The sequence below is a fragment of the Neltuma alba genome, unplaced genomic scaffold (genome assembly GCF_004799145.2).
Source record: "Neltuma alba isolate B1F8T4 unplaced genomic scaffold, ASM479914v2 tig00000684_pilon, whole genome shotgun sequence".
NCBI lineage: Eukaryota > Viridiplantae > Streptophyta > Magnoliopsida > Fabales > Fabaceae > Neltuma > Neltuma alba.
In genome coordinates this window covers 163,973-183,417 of record NW_021632146.1, presented here as the reverse complement: position 1 = coordinate 183,417, position 19,445 = coordinate 163,973, and the positions used below count along the sequence as shown (strand labels likewise).

The window sequence follows — 19,445 nt, the reverse complement described above, 5'->3', positions numbered from 1 at the left end:
GGGAAAAAAAAGCACAGAGGCTTTACAAAGTTTGGGAGGATTCAAAATAAGTGTTTTCATGTTTTGCAAGACTAAATTATTCTCATATACTTATCTTATGTAGCATAAAATCGCTTCCCTATTCGGCCTAACACACACACACTAGACACTTCCCTCTCATTCTTTTTTTCAGGATGATTCATGTATATATATAATCCAATAACCTAATATTTCGATTTATTTATTAATCAAATCAACTTAGCTTTGTAATTCTGAAATTTTTGGTTTGAAAACATTAAATAAACAAATTGATCACTGGGGAGGGGTGCTTATGATTTGCTGAGAACAAATATCAATAAGAGAAATATAATACACAAGAATAGCACAAATTCTCACTTCATGAGAGGACTAAAATTGTTCGTGAACAAGAGGAAGGAACACACCCTGATACTTTTAGGTGCAAATTATATGGGACCAGAATTTAACAATATTAGCATTTTGGTCACCTCTCATGATCACCCTACAAATAGTCAACAGTAGAAGGAATACTACTCTCAATCCTTAATATAAGAGTTAATTTAACTTTTAATTTGGTCATAAATATAAGTTCCCAATCTATTTTGTTTCTCATATTTATCCATTTTTCTCAAGGTGTTTTTTGTAATAGTTTCACATGTTAAAGGTTTCATCAAATGATAGTTCTAATTAATACACATGATTAGTAAGGGTATTTTAGGGAAGACAACATCTATTTATTATAAATAACTAACTTAACTAATTTTCTTAATCTACTCAAATTAGTTAACTGGCTCTTATATTAAGGATTGGATGTAGTAATAAACATGAAAACTACTAAATATATATACATATTTATTAGTTATTAGATAGTCATACTGCAATCTAAGAAGTTCAATGATAAAAGAACATACAAAGGGAAAGGGAAGAAGGTGGACAGAAGGACTTTTCTTTTTTCTTTTATTTGCTAGTCACAAGTATCCTCTTATTAGAGGTAACTCTATTCGAGGCACTATCAGGCATCAAATATGGGTGCCTCTCCTGGTGAGGATTCGAACGTTGGTTCACCATATTATGGAGAACTAGCCCCTTTTATTATACCTAACCCCTATTAGTGGACGGAAGGAAAATTATATAACAAATTCCACAACTATACCTAAACCTAAAAACTTTTTATGGTCCAAATTGATGAAGCCTCTAGCCCATTTCTAATATGTTACCTCTAGGTCCAGCCCCATACTCAAAAAAAAAAAAGCACGTTCCTTTACATAACTATTTTATAAGAAAGATTAACACGAGGAAATAATCATACATAAGACAACATCATAAATCAGACATCGGCATATAAGGAAGTTCATGAGACAAAACATAGTAACTTCAGACAGAACTACTATAATCATCCTAGCTAATAACCAAATTAAAGCATGACAGTACAATTTGAGGGATTAAAAAGTTCACTAGCCAACTTTCAGCGGCAGGAGTAAAACAATAAAATAAAGCATTCATGACATCACCCACTCATATAGAGATACTATTTGGGATACCCATCCCAGTCAACCCAGGTTCGCTGCTAGGATAAAGCAACGTGTAAGGCATATTAACAGGACCATGTCGATTTTTAAGTCTCAAATCATTATTGTCTCTTTCAATTCTTTCCTCAATTTTTCTTATACTTTCTTTGAATCTCTCAAATGCCTGTAAGGGCTCTTTATCCGATATCCAATCAGATATGTCAGCTTGTCCAAGGTATGCCTCAGTAAAAGAATGCCTGGACAAAACAGCTAGCACTGCTGTGACATTGATTGCCTGGTCCTTGGAATTAATGGTTTTTAATAAAGCTTTCTCTGGATTACTCTTAAGCTCTTCATATTCTGGGGTACCCTTTCGAGGCATGTAACGTCTAGTGATAGTAGGACGGTTGAGGATATAGCCCCCATATGGGTATTGCCCAAAATTAACAGCTGCATGGAGGCCTGAAGTAATCCATATTAGAATCGTGCAGGATTCTATCAACTCTTCGCGATTTTTCATCTGGGGCCACCCTTGATCATCTTTCTTGTCTCCATGACCAACCTGAATGAGTTCTTTCCACCAAGATTGAAGTTCGTTATCTTGTTGAACAGCTTCATCTGACTCATAGAAAAAGCAACAGTAATCTTGGAGCCAAGTCTTGATCGCAAACCAGACATCTAGTCCATCAACAGCATAAGGGTAATCCTTAATGGCAAGATTAAGGCCGTGAGGAGAAGTTGAATCCTCAGTTGCCATTCCCCTAAATCAAGCAAGAAAATAGCATCAAAATTACATATGATACAATATAGAAACAAAGACTTCTTAATATTGATGATGACTTCTTTTGGTGATAGATATTTACCTCTTCAAAAGATCAGCTGGCAATGCTTGATCTCTAAAAACCCAATTCTTGTAAACCTTAGATGAGAACTCCATAGAATATTTTCCTGGCAAAAATGTTGACTCTATAATGCCATTTGCATTAACGAGAGATTGTCGAGCAAGTGCATTTATCTTCATAGTATCACTAAAGTGCGGAGCTAGAAGTCTGAAAATAGGATGAATCACACTAAGCTGTCGATTTGTTGCAATGACAAAAGGCTCAATGACAGCATGAGTGAGTAACCTGTTGTGATTCATGTAAGTAAAATTATCAATAGACAACTATGGAAAGGAGAAAAACATGCAATAATGTAAAAAGTGTGTGTGTGTGTGTGTGTAAATACCAATGGCTAATTAGTTGGTGATAATTGGAGTCGTTCACCGCAACGTAGGTTTTAGCCAACATCCAAATCCATTTCTCCACGCCTTGTTCAGCTGGCAAGTAGACTTGAGGAGTCCCATCACAATCGCCATCTCGGGGCAAACTTAGTTCAATTGCTAGTGGTTTTAATGTCTCATCATTTTTCAAGAGCAGAACTGTCCTAGTAGCATACGCTCTAGGGTGAACTTTAGAACTAATATCCTCAGTAGCAGTTGTGTTTATTAGCCGCAAATATGGAATGAAATCATCATAATAATCCAGTATAAACAACTTCTTGTCCTCTATTGCCTGATGAATCAAATATACAAATTTTTTTTCTTAATATAGGAAATCAGTTGAACACGATGAATTTTAAAGCACAACACTCTTTTGGATGAATAAAAACCATGGTTTTAGATTAGATTACCTGTTGTATAGATCGCCCTTCTAGGTTTTTCTCGAGATCATCTTCACTTATTTTGCAAATACTACCATCTACCTTGCTTTTAACAGGCCAATCCTGCAAAGAAATGGATATATACATAAAAGAAATGGAAGTCTCCATTGTAAGACTTTCCCTCGTAGGGCTATCATAACCATGATCCTTAATATACAATTGCATAAATTTGACTTTAAAGAAAATTTTTATTATCTGAAAAGACTCCATTTCTTTCAATTGATAGTGCAATCTAACTATTGACCACAAATAATTAGGCATACTTGGAGACAACAAATTTTGACAGGGTTTACTCCAGCAAGCATTTCTCTTGCGAATTCTTCATCTTTCATCCATGCATTTTTGTTATCTGCAAAAACTCCATTCAATAATGTTTAGTGCCCTTGCAATGATCTATATATTGCATAATACTAGTGAGAAAATCGTTAGATAAATTCTTGTCAACCATTTTCTTTCTACACACTACGCCAATTGATGTGTGTACTGCATCAAGGAGATAGACGATGATCCTTAGAGACACTTATTTTAATCATTTCACAACTCCCTTCATGCATATGACCTAGAATATTCAATGCTTGAACATCATGAAATGATAGACCAACATATATATATATGGCATACCTCTAATCACCTGTGGCTTTTGAAATCTGAGCAATTCTTCTCCATCAATTCGGAAAACTTCCTTTAATTTTTGGAGTGGAATAAGGTGACTTACAGCCTTAAGTAAAGTCTTTGGCAACTTAAATCCACCTTCGTAGAGATCAAGAACTTCATCAAAGCTATCAAACTCTTCACAAAGACGAGACTTCAAAGCAGGTCTAACAACCTTAGTCAACGATTTGAATCCAAAAGTAACGAAGTCCGCATTCTTCAGTGGAGAAAATTCTTCGTCTCTTGGAACGTAAAGTACTGGGGGCCAAAGTTTCACTCTGCTCTCGTATACTGGATCTGTAAAATGATGCAGTAAAAAGCACTTTTAGATCGAAGCAGTTATTTGCTTATAATCCAAAACTTAATAATGTTTATGTGTGATTTAACCTAATTAAAAATAACAAATCTCAATGAAAACCAATTGTAGAAACCTAACCTGACTTTACTAACGACCTTCCAGTTCGTCCTCTACGAGGGTAAGGATATTTAATTTCCCCTCCAACGGTTCCTCCAAGAATCGGACGGTTATACTTTTTGGGATTGTTCAAGTCATTATAAACAGCATAATCATAGACCCTATCACGTTCTTCAAGTTGCCTATTTCCAATTCCATCCCCTCTCAATTTGGATAATTCTTCCTCTCTATATCTGCGGAGTGGATCTGGTGTTTTATCGGGAAGATATATCTGCAGTACATTGGACGAACGGTGTTTCTTGTTAGAAACTAAATAATTAAACAGTTCAATATATGAACAGTCTACTTCACCTTAAAGTGGGAGCTATATTACCTTGTTGCTGAAGAAAATGCGACCCTCTTCGTATCTATTTGTAGGGTAAACCCAAGAATTGCAAGGGAAGTGGATTTCACTTTCACCAACGAGCGGAACATTTTTTAGCGTCAAACTAATAAGAAAGAACTCATTGGGATGCTTATTCTTAATAAAAATTGCTCCCGGGATCCCTACTTCTTCTTCCCACTCAAAGTGTACTTTGAATTCAAATTTTTCAGCTGTCAGATCTGGGGATTTAGTAATCCACTTTTCCAGATATGCAGGCTTTCCAAGTTTCCCTTTGGCTCCCCTTTCTACGAAAACAAAAGTTTTGGAATTATCAACAAGCTTCATATTGAATATAATGATATTATAATTATTAAAAAATAGAAGGTGTTTTGGTAAATTTATATGTTTTATATATATACTCATTTAGTTCTATTTATAAGACAGAGAGAATGTTTTTCTTGGTCCTATTTATAGTATAAATCACTTCATAAAATTTTTACTACGAATATACTATTTTGTCTTTTATTGTAAATGTTAAATAGGGATAAAGTTGAAAAGTTATATTTTAATAGAGAGTTAATGTATTTTAAAGTTTTTCTTTGTCCATATAAAACATATTAGAAGTAACTTATAAATAGAACCAGATGAGTGTATATATATATATATATATATAATGCCCAATTTTCTGTTTGTTAATAGGGTGATATCATATACTCTCTCTAATCATTTTCATAAGAGTCTAAAATTTAAATTGCCTTTGGTCCTTTTCATACGATGGTGTTAGTATACTAGATGCACTAAAAGTAAAATTAGGATGCCAAGTGCACAAAAAAAAAAAAGATCAGAATATTGGATGCATCATGAAAAAGATCGGGGTATTGAATCCACCTTTACCCTTTATTCATTTAAGACTGTTGTAGCTCAAAGCAAAATTTATACTATGCCTGGTCCTCATTATAAAGAACTCTTACATGTTCATAATATATAATATGCTTTGTCTTAAGCATTAATTTTTTAATCTAATATCCTTAACTAACAATCAAGCTTTCTAACTAATTAACCAAACTCCTCTAAGTAATTATTTTTATTTAGTGAAATTTTGAGATTTTATGATAAACAATTGATGTTGGCTAACTTTTTTTTAACTTATGCAAAATAATTAATTAGAACGAGTAATAAACAAATGAAAAAAAAAGGAACTGTTAAACTTAAAACATGAATAGAAGAAATTGTCATAGAAGAACAAAAGTGCTCTACTATGTGAAAAAGTAATAGATGCATCCCATATTGCCTAGCTCTTACAAACTAACAATTTTAAGAACACATATTACGTTATCAAAATAAACATGAAACTTAATCTTAATGCTTTATTATCTACGTCAGCATTGCATTTAGAGAGTAGCCAGGGGGCTGATGAGAGATTAACAGACCATCCTTGACATACTTTATCTTTCTTTGGAATGAATGTTGCAACTGATATTCCGAGCAAAAATGAAAAAAGAAGCTTTAATTGGATGAAGAGAAAAGGGGAACAGACGATGAAACTGGAGAGAAGAAAAAAGTTGAGAAAATTTTCAAGAGAAAACAAATGAGGCCCCATGCCTCTTTTTTTTTTTTTGGAAAAATGACAAAAAAATGATTCATAAATTTTAAAATCCCCAAATGGTTATTTAAATAAATAAAATTTCAATTTAAATATAAGTGACCAAATTAAGATTTACAAATGTGTTGAAATGACTATATTGTCCTTTATTTTAAAAAAAAATACTAAACACCCTCAGTGGCCAACCAGTCATTGGAGTTCTTGTGCCTGCGGTGGCTGCCGAATATCATGTTGGCCACCATCATCAGAGCTCTGGCAGTGGGTCGCCGAAGATTCAACTACCAGCAACTATTTTTTTTGAAAAATTTTTAAAATTTTAGTGACGCAATTGATTAGTTTTTTGATATTATTAACAACTTTAGTGCAGCAGTTAATAACAGGTTTTTTAAAAGAAATCAAAAAGTGACATTTTCTAAACTTCAATAACCCGATTTAGAAGTTTTGTAGTGCTATTAATAATATCGATATAGCAGTTAACAATAGGTTTTTCAAGAAATTTAAAAAATGACACTTTTACAAAATTTTCTACTCTCATAGTGCCATTAACAAAATTTCTCTCTGAAGGTTTTACATCAAAATTTTTTTCATTTATTAGGCAGCGATTATAGATATGAAAGTTGTTAATATTATTACATGACTTTTTATTAGAGTTACTAATATCATTACATGAGTTGTTAATCAGGTTACTAAAATTGCAAAAATGTCTTTTTTTAAATTTTCTAGAAAACATCTTGTTAATTATCATATTGAATTTGTTAATAGCATTACAGAACTTATTAACCGCGTTACTAAAATTGTAAGAATATCATCTTTTTTAAAAAAAATTTGTTATACTGAACTTGTTAATAGCATTAAAAACTGTAGTTGAAAAAACCTCTAACAAAAAATAGTTGTAAAACTACAGTACGAAGTTTGAAATGGAGAAAGGAGAGAAATGTTAAAGAACCAACCTCGGTCGAATTTAGAAGCACTGATGAACTGGATAGACACGCCTCGGCCTAAACACTCACTTGCACGATCCAACAGAGACACGCCAACGTCAGTAAAGTCGAAGCAGTTTTTCTTCTTCACTAACACCACAGTCCCTTCGATCTGTTTGCCCTTTTTGCTGCCTAACAAACCGGACAACATTTTTACCTCTTCGTTCAAGTTTCACTCGAAGACACTGAACAACAAAACGATTTAAACTGAAGATGGCAAAAGACTAATAATCACGCAGGCCGCAAGTGACGGAGTTCAGTGAGTATTAATAGAGAGAGAGAGAGAGAGAGAGAGAGAGAGAGAGTTTAATGAATGAAAAAAAGACCAAAAGTCAATGATCATCTGTCCTTTTTTTGATAAAAAAACTATCACAAAAAAATATGCTTTGATCATTAAATATATTTTTTATATATATATGCTTATATTTAATGAATAGTGAGAGAAAATAGAAATTAATACGGTCTTTTTGCTGTTTGTAAGTCACTTGTAGAGAGAAAAAAATTTGTTCTACATATAAATCATTTGTAGGGTAATTAATGTCTTTTTTTTTCGATTTTACCCTTGTTAAATTAAATAAGTGAGAAAAAATATATAAAATCTTTTATTTAATAAGGAAAAATATTAAAAAAATTTATTTGTGTATTTTTTTTAATTTGTGAGCTTGAGGTACAAATAACATATAAATAAGAATAGAATGGCATGGTGTTAGAATTTAATGTAATTAAACAAATTTAATGCTTTCAATTATTTTAATATTTCGTATGATTTGGTTGTAATCTCTTCTGCTATGAAGCAGAGGGAGTGGGACTGTACATCCTTGGTTCTTGAACCTTGGGCCAATTAAGCAATTGTCCCCACAGTCAGCGTTGCTTTTTCACAAAAAATCAATCGAACAAATCGCGTGTGGGACTATGACGGCCCGATTTGCGGTCTAATTTCCACGGGAAAAAACCACGCATGATATACTTTTGCGAAAATTTCCATATGAAGATAATTAGTCATATTCTCCTAACAACCACATTGTTGCTTTCTGGCAATTAAAAATAGACCAGAAGTCATTGATAATACTCCTGCTCATATTTAATATAGAATTTATTTTATAGTGCAATTTTTATATTAAACATCGGAGGTATAAATAGTATATTAATTAATTTTACATCAACAAAAAGGAGCTACGTCTTCGCACGAGGCAAAAATGAAATGAGAGAAAGGGAGAGGGAGAGAGACTAATACTGATAAACTAAGCCTCAATGATAGGCCTCCCCTCTCAATGTTGAAATATAACTCATCAATAACCAATAAGAATTGGGATTAGCTCTCCATTGTAACCCTTAAGTTTGAATTTGCCATGTATCTAAACTTAGTGTTTTCTAATGCTTCAAAAAGGATTATCTCCGATAAAAAAATGCTTGTGCATATCTAAAAAAGAACATAGAAATACTATTTTTAATCTTTAATAAAAGAGCTAGTTGTACATTTAATTTGGTTTTAAATTTAAGATTTTAATCTATTCTATCTTTTATATTTATCCATTTTGCTTTTAAGTAACCCCTATAGTGATTATATTCATTGAGGATTTTTTTAATCAAGAGATAGTTGATTAACAAGGTATTTAAAAAAAATACATAAAAAGCGTGGTCGTGCGGGTTGTTAAATTTAATTATTTTAAGTCATTTTAATAAATACATTTTTTTGGGGCCAAAACCGTTTTAATAAATACATGAAAAGAAGTTACACAAATGAAATATAAAAGTAATAGTAGTAGCTTTTTGGAGGTTTCCTAACCGCCCACTTAATCTCATATTTTAAGTCCATCCCCCTTCTCATGAAAACTGGGTTAGGTCAGGCGTAAATTTTTTCTTTTGCAAAAAAACAATTAAGGCATCATTTTCTATAAATATATATTCTTTCCCAATTCATAATATAAATCACTTTAACTAATTTATCAGAATCATGTCATAATAGTTAATTCGTTAAAATTGTTTCAAATTAATTTTTTTGAATTTTATCCATATTAAAAGAGGTTGTAAAAAAAAGAAAAAATACACAAAAATATATTTAAGCATTAATTATAGAAACAAAATTAGTAGGTAAATATTAATTAATCTCAAAAAAATTTATATTTTAAATCAAGTCATTCTTTTCAAAACAATTTAACAGAATAGGATACTTTTACCAAAATTTGTGCCGCTAGTCAAAATTTCTATATACAAAAGTGTGCCTTTACTCTTATTTGTGGTTTTGTTCGCTTGTAAAGAGAGAGAGAATGGTTTGCCCTGTGCGTGTTGTCTGGTTCTGTGTGGGGGCAATGGGTCCGCTCTATTATTATTATATCAACGTAACATGAATGACGTCATCTCTATTTTCGCCCGCGTAATCATACTACGTGGCAGCTGCGTATTGGGTAAACAAAGTTATAGGTGTGGAGTATTCATGATTCTCACCGTCCATTTTCAAAGAGGTGAGTACAAAGCCGGAGTTATGATTTATGAAACAATTCTAATCCTGCACAATCCTACCCACCATGACAGCGGTGAGCCATGAGAGACATTATTATCATAATAAAATCTGACCCCCATTCAAAACATAAATTGAATAGTTCAAAGTTAATATTTTTATTTTGCAAATTTTCCAATAATAAATTTATTTTTTTAGAAGTATTAATCATAAAATTATCATTACTTTAAATTCTAAAAAATTATTTAAAATATAAAAACTATTTAAATTAAAGCACTCTATGTTTTTTTTTTTTAATGAGCATGGAATGTGCTTGTGGTCCGGCTATACCAACCGTTCCAAAGCTCTTAAGTTGCAAGATGGAGCATCTTGGTATTACAACGAATGTGATTTGCACTTAGTGTATTTAGTATCACTCTATTTCTATTAATAACCCACTTATAGGGGAAAATTTTTTTGTTATTAAATATAAGTTATTTGGTATTTTTTGACAACTTATATCTTATACAACCGATATTCACATTTGCCATAATTAACATGATCACATTTGAAATTACTTATAAAAATATATTTTACGTGAGTCGAAATAAAACTATTTTTATATGTTTGCTTCATAATCTATAAATCATGATTGAAAAACTGCTTATAAGTCATTTCAAATTGGTCCTATGAGTTTAATTAGGAACTAATATTTATGATTGAGAAAAATTATAAGAATTAACAATAAGATCAATTATATCAAAATAATAGAAATAAAGATGTGTTCGTGAAGCTACATTTCTTTTTTGTTTCTTTCTTTTGGCTTGGTTATTTTGTTGAGAATCAACCATTTATTTGTACAATTCTTTCTTTGATGGAAAGGAATAAAAAAATTGGTGAGATAATTAATATGCAAATCCTTATAGTTTCAACGGATTTTTAATCAAATCCCTGTAATTTTTTTTAATCTTTTATCAAGTCCTTATAATTTCACTTTTTTTTAATAAGGCCCTCATAATTTTTTTATCAGTCCTTATTATTTACCCTTATTTTTAATTAGATCCTTATAGTTTTTATTTTTTATTCTATAAATAATGATATTCTATAAATAATAAATTATTATAATAAGCTTATGTTAATATTCTTTTAAATTTTTAGTTAAACATATATATTATTTATTTATATAGGTGGGGAGCATTCATGATTCTCACCGTCCATTTTCAAAGGGATGAGTAGAAAGCCGGAGTCGACAAACAATAATATCCTGCGCAGTCCTACCCGCCATGACAGCGATGAGCCATAAGAGTCATTCTTACTCTTCTGGCTCCATAACATGATACATAATTATTAAGTTAATTTTTATTCTAAATATAAGATCTATTTTTATATTTATTAATTTTTTTAAGTTATCTTTATAAATACTCTCTCAACTATAATCAAGTAAATAGTGGGAGGATATTAAAAAAGATAATTATAGTGTTTTAGAAAAAAAACATGTCATATTTTTTATAATCAACTAACTTACTTAACTTTCTTAATTTAATCAAATTAATTAAATAAGTCTCATATTAATGATCGAAAAAATATTATAATAAAATCTCACCCATTCAAAATATAAATTGAATGGTATTGCAATAATAAATTTATTTTTTTAAGAAGTATTAATCATAAAATTATCAATATTTTAAATTTTAAAAAATTATTTAAAATATAGAGACTATTAAAATTAAATTTAAACTATTCAAAACTAATTCGATGGTCTGGATTAAAAGAAGTACTTTATGCCTCTCTTTTTTTGAACGAGCATGGAACGTGCTTGTGGTCCCGCTCCGCCCCCCGTTCTAAAACTCTTTAAGTTTCAAGATGAGGCATTTTGTTTCTATTAATAACTCATTTAAAGAAAAAAATTTGTTCTTAAATGTAAGTTATTTGGCATTTTGTTTTGCAACTTGTATCTTGCACCATCGATATTTACATTTATATCTTGTACAATCAATATTTACATTAGTAATAATTAATGGATTATCATTACATTTAAAATTACTAATAAAATGACATTTCATGTTAGTTGAAATAAAACTCTTTTCATATACTTTGTATTCCAAAACCATTTCAAACAGGCTCTATGAGTGTAGGAACTAATATTAATGATTGAGAAAAACGTATAAGAATTAACAATAAGATCAATTATATCAAAATAATAGAAATAAAGATGTGCTTGTGCGGCTTCCTTTTCTTTTGGCTTGGTTATTTTGTTGGGAATCAACCATCTATTTGTACAATTCTTTGATGGAAAGGAATTAAAGAAAATTGGTATGTTGCTGCCCCCATTTTTTTTTGGCCAAAACCATTTTAATAAATACATGAAAAGAAGTTATACAATGAAATATAAAAGTAATGCTTTTTTGGAGGTTTCCCAACCACCCACTTAATCTCATGTTTTAAGCACATCCCCCTTCTCATGAAAACTGGGTCGGGTTAGGAGTAAATTTTTTTTTTTTGCAAAAACAATTAAGGCATCATTTTCTATAAATATATATTCTTTCCTAATTCATAATATAAATCACTTTAACTGATTTATCAGAATCAAGTAATAATAGTTAATTCATTTAAATTGTTTCAAATTCATTTTTTTTATTTTACCCATATTGAAAGACGTTGTAAAGAAAAGAAAAAAATACAAAAAATTATATTTAAGCATTAATTATAAAAATAAAATTGACAAATAGATATTAATTAATCTCAAAATAAATTATATTTTAAATCAAGTCATTCTTCTGTAAACAATTTAACAGAATAGGATACTTTTACCAAAATTTGCGCCGCCAGTCAAAATTTGACTATATAAAAAGTGTGCCTTTACTCTTATTTGTGATTTGCTTCCTTGATGAAAAGCGAGAGAATGGTTTGCTCTCTGCGCGTTGTCTGGCTCTTTACGAGGGCAATGACTCCTCTCTATTATTATTATGTCAACGTAACATGAATGACGTCATCTCTATTATTTTCCCCTGCGTAATTCATACTACGTGGCAGCTACGTATTGGGCAAACAAAGTTGTACGTGGGGAGCATTCATGATTCTCACCGTGCGTTTTCAAACAGGTGGGTGGAAAGCTGGAGTTATGAGACAATTATAATTCTGCACAATCCCACCTACCATGACAGCAGTGAACCATGAGAGTGATTATTATCATAATAAAATCTGACCCCCATTCAAAACATAAATTGAATGGTTCCAAGTTAATATTTTTAATTTGCAAATTTTCCAATAATAAATTTATTTTTTACAAGTATTAATCATAAAATTATCATTACTTTAAATTCTAAAAAATTATTTAAAATATAAAAACTATTTAAATTGAAGCACTATGTTTTTTTTTATATGAGCATGGAATGTGCTTGTGGTCCGGCTATACCAGCCATTCCAAAGCTCTTAAGTTGCAAGATGGGGCATCTTGGTATTACAACGAATGTGATTTGCACTTGGTATATTTGGTATCGCTCTTTTTCTATTAATAACTCACTTATAGAAGAAAAAAAGTTTCTTCTTAAATATAAGTTATTTGGTATTTCTTGGCAACTTATATCTTGCACAATCGATATTCACATTTGTCATAATTAACATAATCACATTTGAAATCACTTATAAAAAGACGTTTTACGTAAGTCGAAATAAAATTATTTTCATATACTTGTTTCGTATATTATAAATCATGATTGAAAAATTACTTATAAGTCATTTTAAATAGGCCCTATGAGTATACGAACTAATATTTATGATTGAGAAAAACTTATAGGAATTAACAATAAGATCAATTATATCAAAATAATAGAAATAAAGATGTGTTCATGAAGCTACATTTCTTTTTTTTTTTTCCCTCTCTCTCTCTTTTGGCCTGGTTATTTTGTTGGGAATCAACCATTTATTTGTACAATTCTTTCTTTGATGGAAAGAAATTAAAAAAAAATGGTGGGATAATTAATATACAAGTCCTTATAGTTTCAACAGATTTTTAATTAGGTCCCTATAATTTTTTTCCTTTTATCAGGTCCTTATAATTTCACATGTTTTTAATCAGGTCCTTATAATTTTTTTCTTTTTTATTAGGTCCTTATTATTTTATCTTATTTTTAATTAGGTCCTCATAGTTTGTATTTTTTATTTTATAAATAATAAATTATTATAATAATCTTATGTTAATTTTTTTTTTAAATTTTTAGTTAAACACATACATTATTTATTTATATAGGTGGGGAGCATTCATGATTCCCACCCTTCATTTTCAAAGAGATGAGTAGAAAGCTTGAGTCGAATAACAATAATAATCCTGCGCAATCCTACCCACCATGACAGCGATGAGCCATGAGAGTCATTGTTACTCCTCTGGGTCCTTAACATGCTACGTAATTATTAAGTTAATTTTGATTCTAAATATAAGATGTATTTTTTGTATTTTTTTCTAAGTTATCTTTATGAATACTCTCTCAACTATAATCAAGTAAGTAGAGAGAAGATATTAAAAAAGATGATTATAGTATTTTAGAAAAAACATGTCATATTAACATGTCATATTTTTTATAATTAATGAACTTATCTAACTTTCTTAATCTAATCAAATTAGTTAAATAAGTCTTATATTAAGTATCAGAAGAGTATTATAATAAAATCTCACCCATTCAAAATATAAATTGAATGGTATTGCAATAATAAATTTGTTTTTTTAGAAGTATTAATCATAAAATTATCAATATTTTAAATTTTAAAAAATTATTGAAAATATAGAGACCATTTAAATTAAATTTAAACTATTCAAAACCAATTCGATGGTCTGGATTAAAATAAGTACTTTATGCTTCTTTTTTTTAAACGAGTATGGAACTTGCCTGCGGTCCCTCTCTACCCGCCATTCTAAAGCTCTCAAGTTGCAAGATTGTGCACCTTGGGGTTATAACCAACGTGATTTGCACTTAGAATATTAGCACCACTCTATTTCTATTAATAACTCACTTAAAGAAAAAATTTTGTTCTTAAATGTAAGTTATTTGGCTTTTTTTTTTTTGGCAACTTATACCTTGCACCGTCGATATTTACATTTATCTCTTGTACAATCGATATTTACATTAGTCATAATTAAAGGATTATAATCACATTTAAAATTACTTATAAAATGACATTTCATGTGAATTGAAATAAACCTCTTTTCATGTACTTACTTCGCATTTCAAAGCCATTTCAAATAGACTCTATGAGTGTAGGAACTAATATTGATGATTGAGAAAAACTTATAAGAACTAACAATAAGATCAATCATATCAAAATAATAGAAATAAAGATGTGCTTGTGCAGCTTCCTTTTCTTTTTTGTTTTTTTCCTTTTGGCTTGGTTATTTTGTTGGGAATCAACCATCTATTTGTACAATTCTTTGATGGAAAGGAATTAAGGAAAATTGGTATGTTGCTGCCCCCATAGTTTTTGGCCAAAACCATTTTAATAAATACATGAAAAGAAGTTTTACAATGAAATATAGAAGTAATGCTTTTTTGGAGGTTTTCTAACCACCCACTTAATCTCATGTTTTAAGCACGTCTCCCTTCTCATGAAAATTGGGTCGGGTTAGGAGTGATTTTTTTTTTTTTTTGCAAAAACAATTAAGGCATCATTTTCTATAAATATATATTCTTTCCTAATTCATAATATAAATCACTTTAACTAATTTATCAGAATCAAGTAATAATAGTTGATTCATTAAAATTGTTTCAAATTCATTTTTTTAATTTTACCCATATTGAAAAACGTTGTAAAGAAAAGAAAAAATACAAAAAATTATATTTAAGCATTAATTACAAAAATAAAATTGACAAATAGATATTAATTAATCTCAAAATAAATTATATTTTAAATCAAGTCATTCTTCTGTAAACAATTTAACAGAATAGGATACTTTTACCAAAATTTGCGCCGCCAGTCAAAATTTGACTATATAAAAAGTGTGCCTTTACTCTTATTTGTGATTTGCTTCCTTGATGAAAAGCGAGAGAATGGTTTGCTCTCTGCGCGTTGTCTGGCTCTTTACGAGGGCAATGACTCCTCTCTATTATTATTATGTCAACGTAACATGAATGACGTCATCTCTATTATTTTCCCCTGCGTAATTCATACTACGTGGCAGCTACGTATTGGGCAAACAAAGTTAGACGTGGGGAGCATCATGATTCTCACCGTGCGTTTTCAAACAGGTGGGTGGAAAGCTGGAGTTATGAGACAATTATAATTCTGCACAATCCCACCTACCATGACAGCCGTGAACCATGAGAGTGATTATTATCATAATAAAATCTGACCCCTATTCAAAACATAAATTGAATGGTTCCAAGTTAATACTCCCCCATTCCTTATTATAAGAGATATTTGATGCTTATGGCATGTTCCTATATATAAGAGACACTTAAAAGTTGTCTCTACTTTTTTGTGTTGATTTCCTATTTTACCCACATTTATTGTCTCCAACTCACACTCTCTCTCCCTCCCACTTCTCTTTTTTTCAATAATTTAATGGTTTTCTCTCATGCTCTCTCTCCTCATTAATGAGGGCATTTTTGGAAAAAAATTATATTTTTTACACATTGATTATTCTTAACTAACTTTAACTGCTTTTTTTATCAACGTAATTCGGTTATTCATCTCTTATAATAAGGAATGGAGGGAGTATTTTTAATTTGCAAATTTTCCAATAATAAATTTATCTTTTAGAATTATTAATCATAAAACTATCATTACATTAAATTCTAAAAAATTATTTAAAATATAAAAACTATTTAAATTAAAGCACTATGTTTTATTTTTTATATGAGCATGGAATGTGCTTGTGGTCCGGCTATACCAGCCATTCCAAAGCTCTTAAGTTGCAAGATGGGGCATCTTGGTATTACAACGAATGTGATTTGCACTTGGTATATTTGGTATCGCTCCTTTTCTATTAATAACTCACTTATAGAAGAAAAAAAGTTTCTTCTTAAATATAAGTTATTTGGTATTTCTTGGCAACTTATATCTTGCACAATCGATATTCACATTTGTCATAATTAACATAATCACATTTGAAATCACTTATAAAAAGACGTTTTACGTAAGTCGAAATAAAACTATTTTCATATACTTGTTTCGTATATTATAAATCATGATTGAAAAATTACTTATAAGTCATTTTAAATAGGCCCTATGAGTATACGAACTAATATTTATGATTGAGAAAAACTTATAGGAATTAACAATAAGATCAATTATATCAAAATAATAGAAATAAAGATGTGTTCATGAAGCTACATTTCTTCTTTTTTTTTCCTCTTTTGGCCTGGTTATTTTGTTGGGAATCAACCATTTATTTGTACAATTCTTTCTTTGATGGAAAGAAATTAAAAAAAAAAGGTGGGATAATTAATATACAAGTCCTTATAGTTTCAATAGATTTTTAATTAGGTCCCTATAATTTTTTTCTTTTTATCAGGTCCTTATAATTTCACATGTTTTTAATCAGGTCCTTATAATTTTTTTTTTATTAGGTCCTTATTATTTTATCTTATTTTTAATTAGGTCCTCATAGTTTTTATTTTTTATTCTATAAATAATAATATTCTATAAATAATTTAATTTCCTTAACACAATCATATTAAAGAAGAGAGTAAATTAACAGATTGAGATAAGAATTTGTTTAAAAATTTTTTACTCACCAGCATTAAACAACTGAAAGTTTTTATGGGTTTAATCTTACTTGAAGTATAAAATCATAGCAAATTTGATTTGCACCAATGGCTTGGATTAAAAAGGATCGGAGGGGTGAGATCTCGGTTGATGAGGGTCTTTTTTTTTTTTTTTCCTTCAGTTTTTTTCTAATGAAAAGCTGTATTAAGCTGTATTTCAACTAAGGGTAAAACCCCTCAAACAATGAGAAGTCAGGATCGTTCATCAAAATCCACCTCAGGACACCCCAGTGAAGAATGATTAAAGATACATCAATGATCTCGTGCACATGTTAAAAGGTTTATAAAATAGTAGTTCTAGCTAATATATATTATTAACAAAGTTATTTTCAGAAAGGCAATACCTATTTGTTATAAATAACTAATTTAACTAATTTTTTTAATCTACTCAAATTAGTCAACTGGTTTTAAAACAAAAAAATTGTTTGGATTATTGTGATATTGTACTACAAGATTGCATTTGAAATAAACATATTAAGACTGGAAGGCGAAACTTTGATAAGAACTTAAATTCTCAAATAGAGAAAAAGTCATCAATTAGGAAAAAAAAAGTTTTTCCAATTTTTCCGAACAAGAAAAGCTAAAATTGAAAAAAAAAACAAGAAAACAACTAAAAATGTTTTGATTTTTTAGTTTTTAAAAAGAGATTTTTTTTATTTTTAAAAACATTTAATTCAAAACAAATTATCAAACAATTTTTTAAAAAGAAAAAAATGTTTTCAAAACAAAAGAAAAAAGAAAAAGACCTTAAAGTTTTTCTTCCAAAACTTGTTAATTACCTTCATTGCTGTTCTCTAATGTCCAATATGGAACGCTTACATAGCTTATTAATGTCATTTTGATCTTTTTATTAAAAGATGAAAAAAGTAAACTATTATTTTTAAAATAATAAGATAAGTTATTAAAATTATTAATTAAAATAATAAGATGAGTTAATTACCGTCCCCGGTCTTCAATATAAGAGTTGGTCGACTAATTTGAGTAGGTTAAGAAAGCCAAATCAATTATTCAATTATAACAAATGTGACACGATCACTCTAAAATATTCCTTTATAATATTAAATCATACATCAATTTATTAATTAATTAAATTAGTTTTGAGAAAAAATTATAAATATAAGAAATCAAATGAATTAATATCTTATATTTAGAACCAAATATCATTTCCCAATTAGCTCTTAAATAAGAACAAAAGCCAAGAGCTGGTGGGTTTACCTTTGCGCATTGAAAAAGAAAATACTCATCTAGTTCTAAATTTAGAATAGGAAGTTCAAAAGATGAGACCACCTGGACGCAAAGCAGACTAGGGTCAAGACATCATTTTGGAAAGCGAAGTGTAAGGGTCCTTGTGGCTAAGAATATAAATTTGGATTATCTAATCTAGAAAACTAATTAATAATCCTTAATATAAAAATTAAACAATATTAGTTATAAAAAAAAACAGCGCCATTATATGAGTTATAGGCGTATGCATGGAAAAAAATAGGGAAAATTACGTCTTTATGCTTTAGGGACCTCTTAATTATGATACTTAAAAATAGCCTAAAATATATATATATATATATATATATGTTAGGTTCTTTAAATTTATATCAAATTTCAATTTAATCCATTACATTTAAAAAATAAATTTTTATTCTCTTAAATTTAACACCATTAATCCTACTAATGGAAAATGCCGAATCGGCAATTTTAAAATAATAATTATGTATTTAAATGATGACATATTTATTTTGTACTACCTCCAGTCCTAATTATAAAAGCCAATCGACTAATTTGAGAAAATTAAGAAAATAAGTTAAATTAGTTATTTATAATAAATATGTGTTGTCTTTTCTAAAATATCCTTGCTAATTAAGTATATTGGCTAGAACTACCATTATTAGAAGGACTACCTTGGAAAAAAATGTATAAATATGAGAGATAAAGTGGATTGGGGTTTTATATTTAGGATCAAAATAAAAATCAAACAAATTCTTATATTAATGATCAGGTGGTATTTAAAATATGTAAATTAAAAATATGTAAAATA

General features: G+C 29.4%; 1 protein-coding gene across 1 annotated transcript; it reads right to left on the bottom strand.

Annotated features, from left to right (window-relative positions):
• Positions 1–1,512: 1,512 nt before the first annotated feature.
• Positions 1,513–7,370, bottom strand: LOC114744267 (probable linoleate 9S-lipoxygenase 5). Its single transcript, XM_028932452.1, has 9 exons — positions 7,190–7,370; positions 4,646–4,932; positions 4,294–4,543; positions 3,828–4,154; positions 3,470–3,555; positions 3,177–3,269; positions 2,733–3,058; positions 2,369–2,632; positions 1,513–2,266 (listed from the first exon to the last, which is right to left on the bottom strand). The coding sequence occupies exons 1-9, from the start codon at positions 7,368–7,370 to the stop codon at positions 1,513–1,515; spliced, it is 2,568 nt and encodes an 855-aa protein (XP_028788285.1).
• Positions 7,371–19,445: the final 12,075 nt, after the last annotated feature.

What these genes read in the sequence shown, in the direction of transcription:
- LOC114744267 (XM_028932452.1), bottom strand. Translation starts at nt 7,370, where the DNA reads ATGTTGTCCGGTTTGTTAGGCAGCAAAAAGGGCAAACAGATCGAAGGG. An exon ending in GCATTTTCTTCAGCAACAAG is followed by an intron (nt 4,544 to 4,645) that starts GTAATATAGCTC and finishes AATGTACTGCAG; the next exon opens with ATATATCTTCCCGATAAAAC. An exon ending in AAGGTCGTTAGTAAAGTCAG is followed by an intron (nt 4,155 to 4,293) that starts GTTAGGTTTCTA and finishes ATCATTTTACAG; the next exon opens with ATCCAGTATACGAGAGCAGA.